General features: G+C 57.7%; 2 protein-coding genes across 3 annotated transcripts in view; both read left to right on the forward strand.

Annotated features, from left to right (window-relative positions):
• The first annotated feature begins 1,596 nt into the window (after nt 1–1,596).
• NPW (neuropeptide W) lies at nt 1,597–4,086 on the forward strand. Its single transcript, XM_032126406.1, is given in 3 exon segments — nt 1,597–2,111; nt 2,114–2,542; nt 3,681–4,086. Coding segments are annotated over 3 exon segments (747 nt in total). The 5' UTR covers nt 1,597–1,829; the 3' UTR covers nt 3,717–4,086.
• Nucleotides 4,087–11,453: 7,367 nt separating this feature from the next.
• SLC9A3R2 (SLC9A3 regulator 2) overlaps nt 11,454–18,293 on the forward strand; it is a 32,982-nt gene continuing 26,142 nt past the window's right edge. Inside the window, exons 1-2 of one of the 2 annotated variants that reach the window (XM_032125772.1) lie at nt 11,454–11,727; nt 15,823–16,080. In XM_032125772.1, coding sequence (XP_031981663.1) covers nt 11,518–11,727; nt 15,823–16,080 — 468 coding nt within the window. In that variant the 5' untranslated portion in view covers nt 11,454–11,517. Of the gene's footprint in view, nt 11,728–13,941; nt 13,972–15,822; nt 16,081–18,293 lie in introns of those variants that run through there. The other variant, XM_032125773.1, reaches the window with a different exon arrangement.

Consider the following 18,293-nt stretch of genomic DNA (forward strand, 5'->3'; position numbering starts at 1 on the left):
TACTTACTTAGAATATAAATAGAAGACAAATTGCTTATCAGCTGTTTCGTTGGAAAGATATTTAAAAATACTTGGGAGAGGAAACGTGCACTCTGCTGGAGATCTGGAGCTGCACTGTATCCGAAGGGTCTCGGCACCTTGTGGACAGAACTGCTGGCTGTCAGCAGGGATCATTCCTGGGAGGAAAGAGTTCAGTACATGGAGAGTTTATCAGGGAGACGAGTTATCCAAGTCACACCAAAAACACACATAAAAGACACTTCAGGCAGATCCCTGAGAATGAGAAAATCTTCCGTTCCTGTCTGGGAGGGTTGAGCCCACATTGGAGTGTGGCTGCAGTGGAACAAGAGCTGCTAAACCTGCCTTTGCTTGGGCACGGGGCAGGCACAGAACAAGCCAGGAGGAGCAGGTGCTTCCAAATCGATCCATGTCTGGTGGGGAGGAGGGAATGTAATGGCTTTTGCTGGAGGGAGTAGAGCTGGCAGTGCGTGTCCAGTGTCGGGTGACCTGGAGGATGCGCTGGGATGCTCCATGAGCTGTACCGGTGCCATTCATTAATGGCTCTATTAAACATGAAAGTGCTGAGGCCCTTTTAGTGTCCAGAGCACTCAAGGGGTGACAAAAATAGCCCATCCAGCAGGGGTTGGCTCGGAGTGAGACGGGAGCCAGATGCATCCTTACTGTAAACCTGGGCGCTTCCAAGAACTCGAGCCATGGATGAGTTGGACTCTGCTCTGGTTCATTACAGGAACGAGTTGTGCTCTGCACAGATGTAACTTCCAGCATCCCCTCACAAAATGCTGGATCCCCATCTTGCCAACTGGGATTTGTGCTCACTCCCAGCCTTCTCAGAATAGGAAGAGGCTCCACCCTGACATTGCTGCTTTGGACTTCTCCTCCCACCATGCCCAGCTCTGCAGGCTCTGATCCCTGCTGGGCCAAGGGGCTGGTTCCTACAGGAGGAATATGTTGCTTGGCTGAGATCCCACACTCTGAGGGGTCCCCAGCACGGCTCTGTCCCCAGTGTGAGCCTGGAAACACATCCCCCAGAGCAGAGGGTCAGAGAACACCAACAACTGCAGGCTGGGCTGATGGAGAAAGTTTCCACTGGGAACTTGTGCTTGTTGGGTGGGAGAAGATGGGCCTGGATGGTAAAGGATTGGGGGATCCCAATGATGGGAAGCAGCCTGGCTGGATTCCCTTGGAGCATGTTAATATCAACAAGGAGAAATACCAACCTCTGCCCCATCCCTGGCAGTGTCCAAGGCCAGGTTGGACTGGGCTTGGAACACCTTGGGATAGTGGAAGGTGTCTCTGCCCATGGCAGGGGATGGGACTGGATGGGCTTTAAGGTCCTTTCCAACCCAAACCATTCCAGGATTCTAAGATGCTGAGATTAAAATTAATTAAGTTATTGTGTGGCCTGAAAAAAACCCCAGAAATTATTTAGTCCTAGTTCAGCGTATAAAGCCAAGAACTTCCCTAATAAACAGGAGGAACTGGAATTGCTCTCTGATGAGCATAAACTTGACCTGCTTGGTTTCATTAAGGAATCTGGGGCGGGGGGAAGTCACCTGACTGGACTGGCAAAATTGATGTGGTATCATATTTAAGAAGTGTGTGGCAGAAGAGGAGGGGAAGCAGCCTGACAAATCCACTGCAAATGGGCTTGAGCACTTCACCAGAGGGAACACGGAGGATGCTCAAGAATGCTTGGGATGCTCCAGGCTGCGAGGGAATGCTCAGAGGATGCTTGAGGCCATGGGGACGATGCTGAAGGCTTCAAGGAGGATGGCCACGGACGGTCGGGTTGCTCTGTGTTTCGGGGGATGTTCAAGGATGCTCAGAGGATGCCTGGGGCCATGGGGAGGATGCTAAAGGCAACAAGGGGGATGCTCACGGATGCGCGGGATGCCGCGGGTTGCAGGGAAAAGCTCAGAGATGCTCAGAGGATGGTGGGGGCCATGGGGAGGATGCCGGCATCCCAGGGGGGGGCTGCCGGGGGAGGGCGGCCGGGGGCTGCAGGGCGGAGCCGCGGGGCCCCTCCCGACGGCGCTATAAACCGGCGGGGCGCGGGCTCGGGGCAGCCGTCACTGGGGCGCCCGGGGCCGGGCACAGCCCTGCCCGCACCCTGCCCTGCGCCATGGCGAGGGGACAGCTGTCGGGGGGCGCCTGGGGGGCCCTGGTGCTGCTGGGGCTGATGCTGCCGGCCGCTCCGGCGGGCGCCTGGTACAAGCACGTCGCCAGCCCCCGGTACCACACGGTGGGACGCGCCTCGGGGCTGCTGATGGGGGTCCGCCGCTCCCCCTACCTCTGGCGGCGGGAGCTGCCGGCCGAGCCCCCCCGGCACCCCGGGACCCCCGCCGGGGACAGCCCTCCGCCCCCGGGCCGCCCCGCCGGGGAGAGCCCCCCAGCCGCCGGCCCGGCCCCGCCGCCGCCCGGCCCCGGCCGCCTCCTGCAGCGCCTGCTCCGGCGGCGCTGGGGCTGGGGCGGCCCCCGCCCGGCCCCCGCCCGACCCCCGCCCGGCCCCCGCCAGCCTCAGGTAACGCGCGGCCCGACGGGACGGGAGCGGGAGTGGGGGCCCGGGGGGATCCGGGGGGCACGGTCGGTCCGCCGATGCTCCGGGATGCTCGAGGGGTGCGATCCATGCACGGGATGTGGAGTCCTGAGGTCACTCTACGGCGCTCGGGGTGCTGGGGGGTCACCAGGTCATGAGGAATGTGGAGCCTTGCAGGGGTTTCATCAGGAAATTGGGGTGCACGGAACCTTGGAGGGGCATCACCAAGTAAGTGCGTGTTTGGAGGGGCTGCATTTTGCCTTTAGGGCAGAAAAAGATCTGGATGAAGTGTCCAAGGTCAGGTTGGATGGGGCTTGGAGCAACGTGGTGTAGTGGAAGTTGTCCCTGCTCATGGCAGGGGGTGGAACTGGAGGGTCTTTAAGGTCCCTTCCAACCCAAACCATTCCAGGATTGTAGGATTTCTGTGTCCCCCGTTTGGTGCATCACAAACCTGCACCCTGTGGGACCAAGCTCCCTGTGCCAGAGTGGTGTCCATGGGGTATCCATGGGGCTCGCAGCCCAGTGATGCTGGGATGCTCCCAGCATGGCCCCCCCTCAGGACCCTTCTCCTGCCCCTCGGTGCTCAGCCAGGCTGTGTAGGACTGGCTCCAGGCTTTACATTTCTTTCCTCTTATGTAAAGCTGGAGCCAACATCCAGCTGAAATCCACTGAGGCTTTTAGCTGTTGGATCAGCCCCTGAAACATGCAGTTATATTCCTCCCCCACTTCATTTTTTTGGAGGAAATCTGGGATTAGAATCATTTTGGGAAAGCCCAGACAGGTCAGCCCAGCCCTGGATACGTCTGTGCTATCCCGGGTACCGCAGGCTCTGACCTGGGTACACTCGTGCATCTCCCTGGTGTCCCAGCCAAATTCCCACTGGGAGCCCTGTGGGCAGCTCCAAACATGGTATTTGGGTCTGTGTGGGGTTTATCTGCATGCACAGTGCCAGGAAGGGAATCTGCAGGTCAGATCTGAGCCTGTGGAGGAGAAGATTTAATGAAAATTGTGAATGGAGCCGTGGTTTAAACACTGCACTGAGGTGAAATGAGGTCCCATGTGGGGAGGGAGGTGGTGCTGGAGCTGGATGCTCCAAAATAATCCATCCCCGCTTCTCTTCCAGCTCTTCCCGCTTGAAGACCTGGCTCTGACCCGCTGACGGACGTGGTGGAGATGCTTCCTGTGCCAGAAGAGCACTGACTGCCCCGGGTGGGAACTGCTCACCTGGCTGGCAGGGAAGGGTCTCCTCGGCAGATCTCGGGGTACTCTGACCTCTCTGAAACCACACAGACAATGACATCCCAAAAAATCTGATTTCTCGTGGCCGCTGCCCAGCCGCAGTGGTAAATTCATCTTGTTTCCAGGTCAGCCTTGCGCTATGAACTCGGGGAGAAAGAAACAGGGGAGATATTTATTTTTGTTTATTTTTTTTACATTTCTGTACTGGCTTGTTTGCAATCTGATCTAAACATGTACTGTTCGCTTCCTTGGAACCTGCCCTCATTAAAATGAGATGTGATCAAAGGAAACTTTGGCTTCCTGGTGCTGTTGTGGGGTCTTGGTGGGGTTTTTTTAAGAGCAAAACCTGGTCTGGCTCTGTACAGGGCAGACATGTCAGCAGTTGGGTCACTCCCAAATTTTTCTGACATGATTTAACTCTTTGACACAATTTTTTCTGCAGTTTTACAGTAAATCTTTTTTACTGCCTGTTGGGGAGTAACTGCCAGGCCAAGTGCCAATTCAGATGACAAAATTTCGGGATATTTCCTCAACTGGGCTGTACAAAAGCTTGGTGAGCCCTCACAGCTCTTCTTGTGTTTTTCCTGCTCAGGGTTTAATTTCTATATATTCCCACTGATGGAAATAAATGTCAATCCCCATTAAACAGGGAGAAGCCTCAGGGCTGGGCAGGAGCACATGGGAAAGGGGCATTGGAGCGGGTGGGGTCTGGGATTTAGAGAAAACTGAGGTTTGGGGGGCTGAGTCTGGCACTGCTGAGCTTTAACCCGCCAGCGGATTTTGCAGGAAATCTGACAAAAAGAAAGATTTCCACCCCTTTTAGATGAACCCCCTGCTCCTGCCAAGGTTTGTGCTGCCTCTGGCTGGGATCTAGAAGGAAAAAACCCCTCATGGGGCTTGTCAGGGGAGCAGGGCCAGGCCGAGCCCTTCCTGCCACACTCCCCTCTCCCCGGGGGCTGCTGTCACCCCTCACTGGCTCTCAGGGAGGATTTCAGGGGCTGTAACACATGAAGGATCATTCTCTCTCAGTTGTTTCCCTACCAGTTTCTCCTCCATGTCCCCTCTCCTTCCCCCCTCCCACAATTTTCCAATTCCTGCCCTTCGGTGGCGTGGTGCTTAGATGGGCCTGATGAGACACAATTGCTGCACTTGAATCCATCCCTGTCAGGAGCCATCAGTCCCTGGAGTGCCTGTGCGGCCAATTGCCCTTCTCCAGGAAAAGAAGGGATAAAATGAGGTAGAACATGTAAAGCTCAGCTTTGAACAGGAGGGTGCCCGGGGCGATGAAGGATGATGGGATAAGTGACCCTTGTCTGTCTGGAGCGAACACTTGAACGTGGTGGTTGCTGGAGTGAACCCAGCGAGACACTCATTGAACCACAAACCCTTCACTCCTCACCTTGGAAAATCATCTTTCCTGTAGAGCAGGAGCTGATTCCCCACTGGGGCTGTAAAATTATTTCCTCTGTGCTCCTGTTTCTCTGGAGACATCTGGGCCTTCCCCGGGGGTCAATGAGCCCAATAAATGGAAGGAAGCTTAAAAAGGCATTTAGTTACCCTCCCACCTCAGGGCAGGACCCAGCCATCCCTAATGGATGTTAATCTGATCCCTTCTGAAGGCTGATCCTGAGGGAGATGCCACATTCCCCATGGTCTTCCCCATCACATCCCCTCACTCTGAGGGGCTGGCATGCCTGGACCGTGGGGATCACACAACTTGGGCCACAGGGACTCCCTGTCCAGGCCCCCATGGAAGTTCCAAAATGAAATGCAGCCACAAGGATGCTCAGGGGGAATGCCAGCATCTGGGATTTGCAGCTGGGAGCAAAGTGGGGTGACAAAAGCATTAGAAAGGAGCATGGACAGGCCCAGGAGCTGCAGTAGCACACTGGCTCCTGGCCCCATTCAGGGTCCTGGTGCTTCCTGATCCCCCGGAGCAGCTTTGCAGGGAAAAGTGCAGCCAGGTACCTCTTTGGGATAAGTGGGGGGGTCAGAAACCCCCAGGCGACAGTGGGACAAATCATCCCTTCCATCCTACCGTGTCCCGGAGGCTGTGGCGGGGCGGACACGGGGTGCCAGCAGTGCAGTGGCAGCCGGGTGGCTTTCCCATGCCCTCTTGTGGTGACACCGATCGCCACGGAGGTGGGGATGAGCCCTGCCACCATGTCCCATCCCGGCGCTCTTGCAGGGCGGGGAATTGCCCGCGTGGATGCCTCGCTGCCTGCGTGGCCCCAGCCAAGGCCACAGGTCCTGGAAGGGATGGAAGCTCCGGCTCTCTCCTATCCCACTGCTCTGTGTATTGATTTGGGCAGCTCAGGGATGAGGCTGCTGGGGGTGCCCATGCAGCACATCTGGGGTCTGGACCTGGATGTGGCCCAGGCCCATCCCCAAGATGCTGCTTTGGCATCCTGCAGTTCCAGAAGGGGCTGGCCATGCCGCGAGGTTTCCCGGCCGGTGCCGCCGTCGCCCAGCCCGCGGTGCCAGCGGATGCGTTTTGTTCCAGGCCAAGAGGCCGGTGAATCCCAGGCACCGTGGCAGGCAGGAAGACGTCCCACCCCAACCCGGGGCAGCTCCCTTTCCTTCCCGGTTCCCTGGCCTCTCCCAGGGGAGCAGCAGCAGCCGGTGGGGGCTTTGGGAAGGGCAGAGGCTGGGACAGGAACCGGCCGGCCCGAGGGAGCTGCTGTGAGCTCACACCGGGCTGGCCCGGGCACACACAATGGCCCCTGCGGGTACCAGGAGGAAGAAAACTCCCCAAGGAATTTCCTCCATCGTCGGCTCTGCTCAGAAGCTGTTCCTCAGGGATGCAGGCCAGGAGTGAGCACATTTCTGGCTGTGGATGGAAATCCCTTGCACAGAGCTGGCTATCCTGAAAGGTCCCTGCAATGGCCCCAAATGTCCCTGTGGGGAGCCCTGGGCTGCAGGACCTGGTGCTGAGCTGGGCTCTGCCAGAGACCCCATCCCTCCCATCCCCTCCTGTCCACACCTTCCCACTGACACCAGCCAGAGAACTGATGGAGGCTGGAGATATAAGGTGTAGGAGCTGCAGGGATCAGGAGGTGATGGAACCTCTGTTTCCAAGGTGTCCAGAGCACTGACAAAGTGACTGTGGCTTTGAGGCCCTGACATAGATGTCCCCAGCCAAGCTTCGGCAGTCCAGGGCTGCTCCTGGGCAGCCCAAGGGGAAATGCTGGATCAGGACCCTCCTGCAGGCCCCTCAGGTGTCCCCAGGCCCTGCCAGCCCAGAGGTGCCACTCCACGTTGGCTGTACACAGGGCTGTATTTGGGGAGCACCCGCTTTCCTTTGGGGCAGCTCAGTTGCCACGGGCACATGCCACCAGGAACAGAAGTGACCTGTGCCACCACGAATGGAGGTGACCTGTGCCACCAGGAACACATGGTACTTGTGGGGATGGATGCTTCCAGGACTAGTTGCCCCTGGAGATGGACGCTGCCGAGGATGAGTGCTCGCAGGGACAGAGGGCCCCAGGGCCAGTGCTGCTCTTACATCCATGTCCTTGCTGTGGAAGACACAGTGTGCCAGTGTGGCACCATCAGCAGCACCAGCTCAGGGAATGAGCTGTGCCAGCACCAGCCTCCTCAGTATAAAGTCCCTCTGGAGTTGCATTATCCATGGGGTTTACCTCTAGACACCAGACACATCCCAGCTCTTCCAGGGAAAGGTGTTGTTCTGCCTGGCAGAGGTAGTGGGTGTCTGTCCCACGGGGACGCTGTGGGTGCGGAGCAGGGTGGCTTGTGCTGGAGTGTGGGAGCAGCATCTCTGGAATTCCCACGTGGAATGCTCAGGTGTGGCCAGCCTGGCTGGGAGCGTGGCCAGCTCCACGCCTGCACAGCACCCGGCACTACCGGCCCCTCCGGCTCAGCTCCCACAGCTCTGCCACCTCCTGCAGACAATAAAGGATCTGCCAGGTTGTGCAAGATGGATCTCCCGGCTCTCAGCAGTGTAGCTGAACTTTCTGGACTTTCACAACCCACAAAACCTGTAATTAATCCTCCTAATGATCAGTTCTCCTTCTATCCCCATCAATCTAACCTGGGAAATGTTTACAGCTCAAGAGTGCCACACACAGAGGCCCAGGGAAAATGAGATGGTGTTTTTTATGAGCTCTCCTCTCACTCCTGGTTCCTCTGGCAGCACAAATAAATCATCCCCTTCAAAATCATCCCCTGGGAGTAGCCAGGCCCAGCAGCCCCACGCTGAGTGATGGTGAAACAAGGGAGGAATGAGCAAGGAGCATGCGAGCCAGTGGGAAATCCCAAGACTTCATTAATTCCCATTTAGAGCTAATCACTGCAGTGGCAAGGGCTCTGCAGCTCCCAGCAGGGATCATCCAACATGAGGAGCATCCCTGAGGTCGGGCAGAGCTCCCTCCACACTCAGCAGTAGGTGCTGGAGGTGGCCAAACTCCCCTGGGAAGTGGAGCCCGGTGAGCTCCAGCTCCAGGGTGGAAAGCTGGGTGTGGAGTGAGATGTGGATAAACACCAGCACTGATGGGGAGGAGGAGGCTGAGTGGGAGGAAGAGCAGCTCCCTGCCAGCTGCTCCCACGGCTGGGAAGGAACTGAGGTCTCAGGAAAACTGGGAGCGGTGCCTGGCAGTGCCCGGCCCATTCCTCACCCAGAAAAGCTCCCAGCCCCCAGCTTAAGGGAGCGACCCACATCCTGGGAGAGGGATGGGCTGAGGGGGGACACAGAGAAGCCACCAGATCTGCCCAAAGCCACTCACGGAGCCATGAGTGAGGCACAGGGCTCTTGGCATCTTAGCAATGTGTGTGCTCTGGCAGAAGAGACCCAAAGGCATGTGGAAAACCTCCCATCCCTCTGGAAGCTCTGGCACGGCCCAGTGACTCCATCATCAACCATCTTCCTCCTCAAAGAGCTCCTCACCCTTCCACTGCCTCAGGAACAAGCCAGACTGAGCAGACTCAGGGAATCAGCTGAGGATTTCACAATTTCTGAATGAAGATGGATTATTTGTGGGCTCCCAAAATCCCCACTTGGACCTGCCAGGGAGCCTGAAGCGTGACTCTAATTTCCATAACTGGGAAAGTCTTCCCAGCACCTGCATTTTGGATTAGTGTTGCAACAGGACCAGGCCTAAAGCAAACAGGGCAGGACACAGGTGGAATTCTCTGTCGCTGCTCAACCAAGTGCAAGGAGGGAACTGGAAGCAGATGTTGACCAAAAAGAGCTCAATCCCTTCCAAGTCAGTGAGCTCCCAGGTCCCCGGACTGCCTCTGCTTCCAGTCTGGACTTAAATATCTGCCCAAATCAAAATGCACCGAAATTTAAATGGAAAAATTCTGCCTGAGCAGGATCTGCAGGATTTACCCAAGGCTCTGTCATTCCAGGGTGCAGGAACCTCTCTGTGCACTCTCTTTTTTTTTTTTTCAATGAGACTTGGGAGGATGGGAAAAGGCAGGATGGGAAGAACCAAAGGAATTTTTGTACCTTGTGAGGATGCACCTTTGCACGATGTATTTTGATGCTCCTTCCAGCTCCTTCTCCATCAGCTGCAGTGAAAAAATGCAGCATTTCCCTGTGATCCACGGCCATGCCAAAGGATGCACCAAGCTGTGTGTCCCAGGACAGGCAGCACAGCCCGGAGCTTTGTGCCAGAGGCACAACCACAGCCCCTAAAGTAGAAGGATCACAAAATAAATGTTCCATTTTAGGCTCACAAGGTGCTTAGGCAAGCACTCCAGTGCTGAGTCAGGGCTCTACCAAGTCCCCTATGTTCTCTACAATAAATAGATAGGGTTTTGGGGGAAAAAATGCCTTTTGGAGACACTGAGGTCGAAAAAATCAATAAATCCAGGGCACACTTGAGAAAATGCTTGTGCTTAAAAGAGAGCATTTAAAAAAAAAATTCAAACAAGTGTTTCCCTCCTTTTTGAAATATTTTCTTTCTTTTTTTTTTTTTTTTTTTAATTTGCCTGCTCCCAATGCTTTTAAAAAAACATTCAAAAGGGTTAAAATATTCACTCCGACCACCCGAAAGATTTTCTCCCTCTGTGTTTTTATTGCGCTGAATCAAAAGAAAAACTTTTTGGTTCAAATAAACTTGAAACAATTCCTTCTCCTCCCCCCTTCCCTCCAGTTTTTTGGTTTAGCCAGTGAGTGGAAAAATCAATTATTCGCACTCCTCTAGCCCGATAAAAAGCTTCAGGACTCCACAAAGAGGCTCAAGGGAGCACTTGTGTTGTACAGCAAATAAAACGGCCTCCGAGTTTCTCAGCTCTCCTCTTGTGTCACCCAGGATTTTGTGCTGACGTTGGCGCTGCTGGAGTGACACAGGGAGTGGAGGAGCCTTGGTGGGACCAAAGCATCGTCACTGGAGGAACTAAAACATCCTCCCTTGGTGGGACATCACATCCTCCTGGTGGGGCATCACATCCTCCCGATGGGACCAAAGCATCCTCCTTTGGTGGGACATCACATCCTCCCTGGTGGGACCTCGTGGCTGCCAAGTGTGTCTGGAGCCAGGGGCTGAGCCTATTCCCACCCCACGGTGACAAACACCCCAAGGGACAGCACCCAGTGCTCCCCACCCAGCCCCTTGTCTGCAGCTCCCAAAGAACATTCCACTGCCTGCAGGGAATGAGGTGGGAAGAACTGACAGAGATAAATAATGCCGTGATTTTTCAGGATACGGTCTCCAAGCATCTTTTTGGTTCAAGGGTTTTTAAGGGTGACTTTATGTATAACTGCAGTGGAAATAGGTTTTTTAAAGCAAACTACATATTAAAAGTAAATCAATATTAATTTCTGGAGCCTTTTATTTCCAGCCTCCAACTGGCTGCTGTGTTTGCTTCAGCACTGTAAAATCTGGTAGGAAAGCTGTTAAGGAAGGAGAAACTGCAGAGAAAGGCCTGAGAACCTGTGTCAAAGAAATGTGACACTCAGTGCCATCACTGTGACAGCTGGTCTGGGTCACACCCACCTTATAAAAGATTTCAAGGAAATGAAGACGAGGAATGCAAAAGGGTGAAGATGGGGATCTCTGTGTTTCATTAAACAAACTCAGTCCAGGTGAAACCCGGATGGCCTCTCCAAAGGTCAGCTGGGATGGAGTGGGAGCCTTTCCCCACCAGGATTCATCGAATCCTGGGATGGTTTGGGTTGGAAGGACCTTAAAGTCCATCCAGTCCCACCCCCTGCCATGGGCAGGAACACCTTCCACTATCCCAGGCTGCTCCAAGCCCCGTCCAACCTGGCCTTGGACACTCCCAGGGATCCAGGGGCAGCCACAGCTTCTCCAGGCACCCTGCGCCACAGGGTTCCAACCAGATGGCTGCTGCTGGGAGGGTTTTGGCCCCGGGGCTCCATCGGCTGCTGCTGCCGGTGCCGGTGCCGGTGCCGGTGCCGGTGCCGGTTCCGATGCCGGTCTCGCCCCGCCCGCCCCGTCCCTCGCTGCGGCTCCGCCCCGTCCCCTCCCGTCCCGCCGCCGTCCCCGCCCGCCGCGCTCCCGGTGCCGCGGGGCAGCCACAGCATGGCCGAGCTGCGCATCGCCCCGGCCCCTCGCCCTGCTCCTGCCCCGCTCCCACCGCCGGCCGCAGCCGCAGCCCCAGCCCCAGCCCCGGCCTCGGCCTCGGCGCCGGCCCTGGTCCCGACCCGCCCCTCGGCGCCCGCCCCGGGCCGCCCATAAAAGCGGCCCCGCGCCCGCCCAGCCTCCGCTGCCGCCGCCGCCGCTCCGCCGCCGGCCATGGCTAAGGACCAGCTGAAGCCGCGGCTGTGCCGAATGCTCAAGGGGGAGAGCGGCTACGGCTTTCACCTGCACGGCGAGAAGGGCAAGAGCGGCCAGTTCATCCGCAAAGTGGAGCCCGGCTCGCCCGCCGAGGCGGCGGGGCTGCGCGCCGGGGACCGCGTCGTCGAGGTGAACGGACTCAACGTGGAGCAGGAGACGCATCACCAGGTGCGGGCACGGACCGGGGGACAGCGGGAACGGGCACCGCGGCACCCCGGGCTGGGCACCCCGGCGGCGGGGCTGTGCCCGGCTCCAGCTCCCTGCGGCGGGCGAAAGGGGGGGGGGGGGGGTTCACCCAAAATATCTTTGCTAGAGCATCCCCGGCCTGGGCAGTGCTGGTGGGTGCAGCGGCGGGGTGGATGCCCCCCCAGATGCCAGGCTGGGGCTGCGGGGGGGCTTTGCGTGCCCCGGCACCCGCAGCTGTGTGCGGGCGGGTGCGGGGTCGCGCTGCTGGGCACAGGATGTTGTAATCGTGTCAAGGTGGGAAAGCCGAAGGTGTGTGGGGTTGGGCAGGGCTCTGCCGCGTTATGTAATCTGTGGTGGAAAGGAATGGGGAGACCCGGGCTTTATTTCCGGCTCTGCTGTGGGTTTTCTTGGCTGCTTTGGGCGAGCTGCGCCTGCTTGTGCAGCCCAGAGTGTAGGAAGATGCCTTAAAATCTCCAGATAAAGCTGTGCAGATGTTCAGCAGTTGGGCTGGCCAGAGAGCGATAGGAGGGGAGTCGTGGCTCTTCCTGACCACGCGGTGACCGGGGAGGTCCAAGGGAGCTGTTTCTCAGCTCTCCGACAGAAGTTGTTTCAGGCTGTGGCATTTTCTGCTTGTAAAACTGGAACTTGCATTTGTCAAACAATTTAGTCTAAAAAAACCAAGAAATGCAGAAAAAAACAAGCAATGAGAAAAAAAAGAAGCGGTGAGGTTCAAGCTGCTCCAGTCCTGCTGGACACTTGGAGCCTGGCAGGGGCACAATTTGCCTCGTGGCTCGTGGGGCTCTGCAGGATTTAGTGTTTTAGTAACTTAAAACATCTGGTCAGCCCTACTGCCAGCTCTGCATGGGGGCAGAGCTGGGATGTGCCTCAACCCCGCAGAGTTTTGGGGAGGCTGTGGGTTCCCAGACCTCACCCCCAGGTGTGGATGTTGCTGTGCTGAAGGTGAGGCTGAGCTGTCCAGGTGGCTCCAGTAAAGCCCCATGAACTCCTCTCCATGAGCCTGGTGGGGTTTCGTGGGTAATCGAGCTTGTTTTGATGATCTGAGCCAGCTGTGTGAAAGTTGATGTTTGTCCTGAATGTGATTTCAAACCCCTTGAAGGAGGATCCCCATCTTTGATCTGGCTGGGCAGGAAGGAGAGCTGTGTTCCTGTGGTGCCTTGGAAGCCACCAGAGCTCCCTGCTGGCACTGGGCTGCTGGGGACGGGCGATAGCGGAGCCAGCTGTGTCTTTGAAACGTGCTGGGGCGTCCCAGTAGGTCAAGTGAAATGGGAGGGGGAAATTTCTCTTTTTTCCATTTTTTTGCTGCTGGCAGTAGGATGGAGCCCTGGCACTCGCTCCCTGCTGCAGAGCAGTGATTGGAACAGGGTGTCCCATCCAGGGTGTCAAGGCACTCAGTGCCTTGCTGCAGCTGCCATGGCACTGGGATCTACAAGTGTGCAAGTGGTGGGAGCAGGAGCAGCCCTGCTGCTCTGGGATCACCCTTTTTCCTGCCTCGATACCACAAGAACCTCTTCTTTCCCCCAAAAACTACCTGGCACTGATGGGCCGTGGGAAGGGCAATGCCATGGCAGGTCACACGATGGCTTTGAGCTGCCACCTCACCGTGGCCCTTCCTTGTGCTGCTCCTTCCCCAACCTTGACTAAGTAGCACTTCTCCATGTGCATAGGGCCGGAGCCCGCAGGACACAAGGCCTTGCTGTTTGGGTGTAACTGTGTTTCCAGCTGAAGCTGGCAGCATTTTTGTCTTTGTTCTCTGTTTTTTTCCTGGCCTTGCCCAAGGAGCGAAGGCAGAGCTTGTTCTCTGGACGTTTCATGTCTTGGATGCAAAGTTGTATCCTGGCTCCTGGGTTCCTCCAAACGGGGCAGAGCCACAGCTCCTGCCCTCCCGCTGTGCCCGGAGCAGGGAAAGCCTCCTGGTCCCTTCAGAGCCTGGCAGCATGGAGCAGGGCATGGGCACCTCTGCAGGAGCTGCTCCTGGTGGCACCGTGAGTCCCTTGCTGGGTGGCTGTTGTTTGGCAAGGGTGGAAGGGCCCCGGCCGGCTCTGCCGGGCTGGCGCTGCTGTCGCCAGGGGTGAAAGTCTGCTTGGGTGGAGCTGCGGAAATCATGGGGCTGGGTCGGGTGCTGAGAAGATCCCAGATGTGCTGGGGAGGCTGCATTGTCTCCAGAAGCCAGAAGGACTCGAGGCCGGGAGCATGGCTCGGAAGCGGGTACGGTGCTGGGCAGGACCTTTCCGAGGGCTGCTGCTTTGCCTCCCATCTCTCTGCTCTGTCCCCAGCAAGACCTGCTGCCTTGGGGGGCTCCTCACATCCCCTTCTGCTCATCCCCCTCGTGGGGAGGGGGTAGGGGGCTGCTCTGTGCTGCTCTCCATCCCTGCCTGGCTCAGCCCCTGGCGCTTGTGGGACCTTTGCTCCATCGCTGCTCTTGCTGTGGCTGTTGAGGGGTTTGTCAATGGGATGAGCCCAACACTGCTCCACACCAGGTTCAGACCCTTCTGTAGACCCTCTGAGTTTCTCTGCAGTCTGTGGGACCCCTGTGATTCCCTGTGCTGCCTGGAGCACCCAAGCTGTGGGGTCTGGGGGATGTCACTGCAGGGCCAGCACATTCCCCATCTGCATCTTTGTTGCTGCGGGTTGGCTGCTGCTGCCAAGCCCCCTCTGGGAGAAGTGTCCCTGCACAGGCACTGCTGGTGTCAGCAGCACCGTCTGATGTCAGATCTAAATGGATCTGGACGGGAGCAGATGGATTTTCTGGGCCTGACGGGTCAGCACCCTCCAGGCTGGTTATGGGTGGGAGCCCCGGCATCGCCGCCGTGCAGGCGGAGGCTGCAGTGGATGAGTTAGTTCAGGACGAGCAGCCTTGTCTGCAGCCTGTAAATTTCTTGCGGGCTGTTTTTTTTTCTTGTTTGCAGATACTGGCTCTGTTGACCTTGAGTGGAGCTTGCAGGGAGTAAATAAACGCTGGTTAATTGCGCATTAGGCTCGTTTGTCGCTCTAACCTTGGCGTGTCTGGTCACTGTGACCTAGATCAGAGCAGGAGCCCTGCAAGGAGCCCAAGGCTGCTTTTGGGGGGTTCCCAGCATGTCTGGGGTGTTCAGGGCCACCCCATGGCTGGCAATGGCAGCTGAGCAGCGCAGCCAGCAATGCCACCCCTCCTCCTCCTTGGGATGAAGGCCTGTGCAGGGAGGAGGTGCCCTCCGTGGCTGCCAGCAGTGAGTCTGGAGGTGGTTTCCCTGTAGATGTTCTGGATTTTCCCTGTTTCCATCATAGCCCACCCTGGTGGGATTTACCCCCTGCCTGGCTGTGGGATCAGCTCCTCCTGGCTCTCCCCACTGTGAGTGTCTGTTGGAGCCTCTGCCAGTCACTGATCCCTGCGAAGGAGCTGGGCAGCAGCAGGACAATGTCCCCATTCAGCGCTGCCTGGAGCTGGATCCTGGCAGGGATGGGCTCATCTCCTGCTCCCAGCACTGGCTTCCCTTATCTCTGCTGGTCCCCAGCACGGACTGGGGATGGATGCATGGATTGGGCCATTTCCTTCCTAAATCCACCCAGACTAGGGGTAGCCTGTACATCAGTGTGGCTGGGGACAGTCCAGCCCCCAGCTGCCCACATGGGTGCTTGGAGCCTTCCTGTGCACCCTGGCTGCTGCCCTGGGTATGGGAGTAGAAAGACACCCTGGATCAAGGAAATGAGGGTGTTGCTTGGTGGGGCAGACTGTGCTGTCCCCCCAAGGGACAGTGCCAGGCAGAGGTTTGCTGATGCTTGGGGAGCAGTGACAGTATCTGGAAGCTCCTGACTGAGCAGGAGGTGGTCCCAGGTGGCCTGGGCAGAGCTGCTGTGTGGCTGCAAGGCCCAGGCTGGAAGAGCCAGCACCATCATTGCCAGGGATCTCCCAAAGCTGTGCTCTGCCCTTCTCCCCATCACTGATGGCTGGAAGCCATCACAAACCCTCACCCAGACCGAAGCTGCAGCACTGTGGGGGAGCTCATGGCCCTTGGGTGCAGCTCCTGCCATCCCCGAGTGTCCCCTGGGCTCATGCTGAGCTGTCCCTGTCGTTCCCAGGTCGTGCAGCGCATCAAGGCCGTGGAGACGGAGACGCGCTTGCTGGTGGTGGACAAGGAGACGGACGAGTACCTGTGCAGCCTGCGGCTCACCTGCACGGAGGACATGGTGCACAATGGGATCCTGCTCAGCTCTGCCGTGCCACCTGCCAAGGCCCTGGCCAGCGACAATGGGGAGGTGTGGAAGCCTCAGCTGGATCTCAGTGGGGGCAGCCTCCAGAGGAATTCCCACAGCTTCTCCTCACATGGCAGTAGGAAGGTGAGGGCAGAGCGGGGCTGTGGGGAGTGGGTGTGACCCCCTGGGATCTCCTCCCTCTTTGAGCACGGCTTGTCCCATCAGAGAAAAACCTTCTGTGTGTTACTGCCAGCTTGGGGACCCCATGTGTCCCAAGCTGCCCTTTGGAATCTTTGGCTCCAAGCAGCATTGGCTGTTGGGGGCTGTGCATTCCCTCCCCTCTGGTGCCCCCTGAGGGTCTCCTGAGCTGCTGGGGGGACCTGTGGGGGGTTGTCAGCCCTGCAGACGAGTGACCCTGCAGTGCCTCAGCCGAGGTCAGTGTCCCAGCCTCCCCCAGGACAGGCTGCCCAGAGCAAGGCTGTGGCCAAGCTGGAGCTCATGAATGAGCTTCTCTCCCACCATTATTTGCAGGAGGGAGGGAACATCTGGGGCAAAATAGGAAGGAAATTGGCTCTTTTTAAGCAGCCTGGGTCTGGCCTGTGATTCGGCACTAAGTGCCTTTTATTAGTAAACTCCTTTCCAAAAGGGAAGGAATTCGGGGTGGAAAACGTCCAGTTTCCATGGCTGCAGGGGCTGGCGGAGACGGCGCAGGCTTGTGCTGGGCTGATAGCGGGGCTGGCTCCCAGGCTGCCCCTGCTCCAGGTGGGAACGTAGCCGGAGCTGTATGGGTGCTGTGTGGCCGAGCTGGACACTCCAGCCCTGCTCCACAGCCATCTGTCCCTTCCCGTCCGTGTTCCCTCTCTCCTGTGCTGCTGGCCACAAGCACTGGTGCTCAACAGCCTCTTCAGCCTGGAGCTGCCGTGGGCATCCCCCTCCTCCTCCTGCCTGGGGGCCCTGCAGGGGCTGCAGTGCCAGGTCGGTGTCTGTCCCCTTGGAGCAGTTGTGGTGGCTGAGTGCTGGCCCAGAAGTGGCTGCTGAGCTGCCAGGAAGACATCCATGGGAAAGTCAGGAAAATGCTGGGTCCTCAGGAACCTCTTGTGGGGAAATCCCCCTGTGCAGATACGGGGTGATGCTGGTATGAGGCAGGAGGAGCCCAGCAGTAGAAGGGGTCTCACCTCAGGTCCTTGCCTCTGGAGCTGTTTGGAATCTTGCAGAGGAGGATCCTCCTTCCCTGGGGTTGCCAGGGGCAGGCTTGGAGGCAGTGTTTTATTTTTCTGTATTTATTGCCTGATTTGAAGCTGCTGGATGGCCTGTGTGAGGATGATGGTGGCTGTGTTTCCCCTGGGGCTTGGAGTCCCCCTGGGATGGGCGGTAGGAGAGGAGCCATTCCCAAGCAGAGGGTGGCTGTGCATGGCTGAGGGTGGCTTTCCAAACAGGGCATTTCCTCTCCTGCTCTGTTCCGTGAGCTGGTTGGGATCCAGCAGCGTGTGCTGACGGGAAGTCAGGCCGGGGGAACAGGACGGTCCTTTCCGGCCTTTGGGTTTTGGCTCCTCCAAGGAGAGGGTGGGACTGGGAGAGCTGAGCAGGGCTGGGGTGGGAGCGGGGAGCAGAGCCCGTGCTTCCCTCAGAGGGGCTTTTCCTGGGCATTCAGTGCTCACCGTGCTGGAGACGGGGCTGATGTTTGGGCTGGACAAAGGGAACGGACTCCAGGGGTGATTCCCCCGTGTAGGGATGGGGATAGGCTGCTGAGCATGTTGGGCCAGCAGCTGGTCTGCTCCTGCCTTGGCAGCTCTCAGGAGAGCTGGGCACTGCCAGCTGTCCTGGCCAAGGTCACTTCTCAGTGCTGGAGCCATGTGTGACTCTGGGGTGAGGCCCGGGGTGGCTGGAGCAGCAGGACCTGCATCCTGCTCCTGTGCCTTGCACTCCTGCTTGATTAAAGGTGGTAAAACCTGCTCCAGGCTCTTAGGCTGGGTGGTGTGTCCCTCCTGCTGGCTCCCAAAGCAGCTGGAGGCCAGGGTATGGTGGATAAGAGGTGGTGGACCCCGATTTCTGCCCTGCTCAGGCCCCCAGTGCCGTGTCCCTCCTACGGGGCAGCTTGAGCCTGACCCTAATTCAGCATATCACAGGCACTGGAATATGCAGCTCCCGAGTGTGAGGGGTTTTTGGGAGATTTCTGCTGCAATGGGGCTGTGACAGCTGGGATACACTCAGAGATTTGTCCCCAGCCAGATTTAGGGTTTTTGTGAGCTTCACTTGTGGCATTCAGTGAAGGAGAAAAGGCAGCTCCCTCCCCCCTGCAGACCTGTGGCCCCAGCCTGCCCCTGTGGAAGCTGGGGCTGATGCTCCAGGCTGCTCCC

The sequence above is a fragment of the Corvus moneduloides genome, chromosome 16, assembly GCF_009650955.1.
Source record: "Corvus moneduloides isolate bCorMon1 chromosome 16, bCorMon1.pri, whole genome shotgun sequence".
Lineage (NCBI taxonomy): Eukaryota > Metazoa > Chordata > Aves > Passeriformes > Corvidae > Corvus > Corvus moneduloides.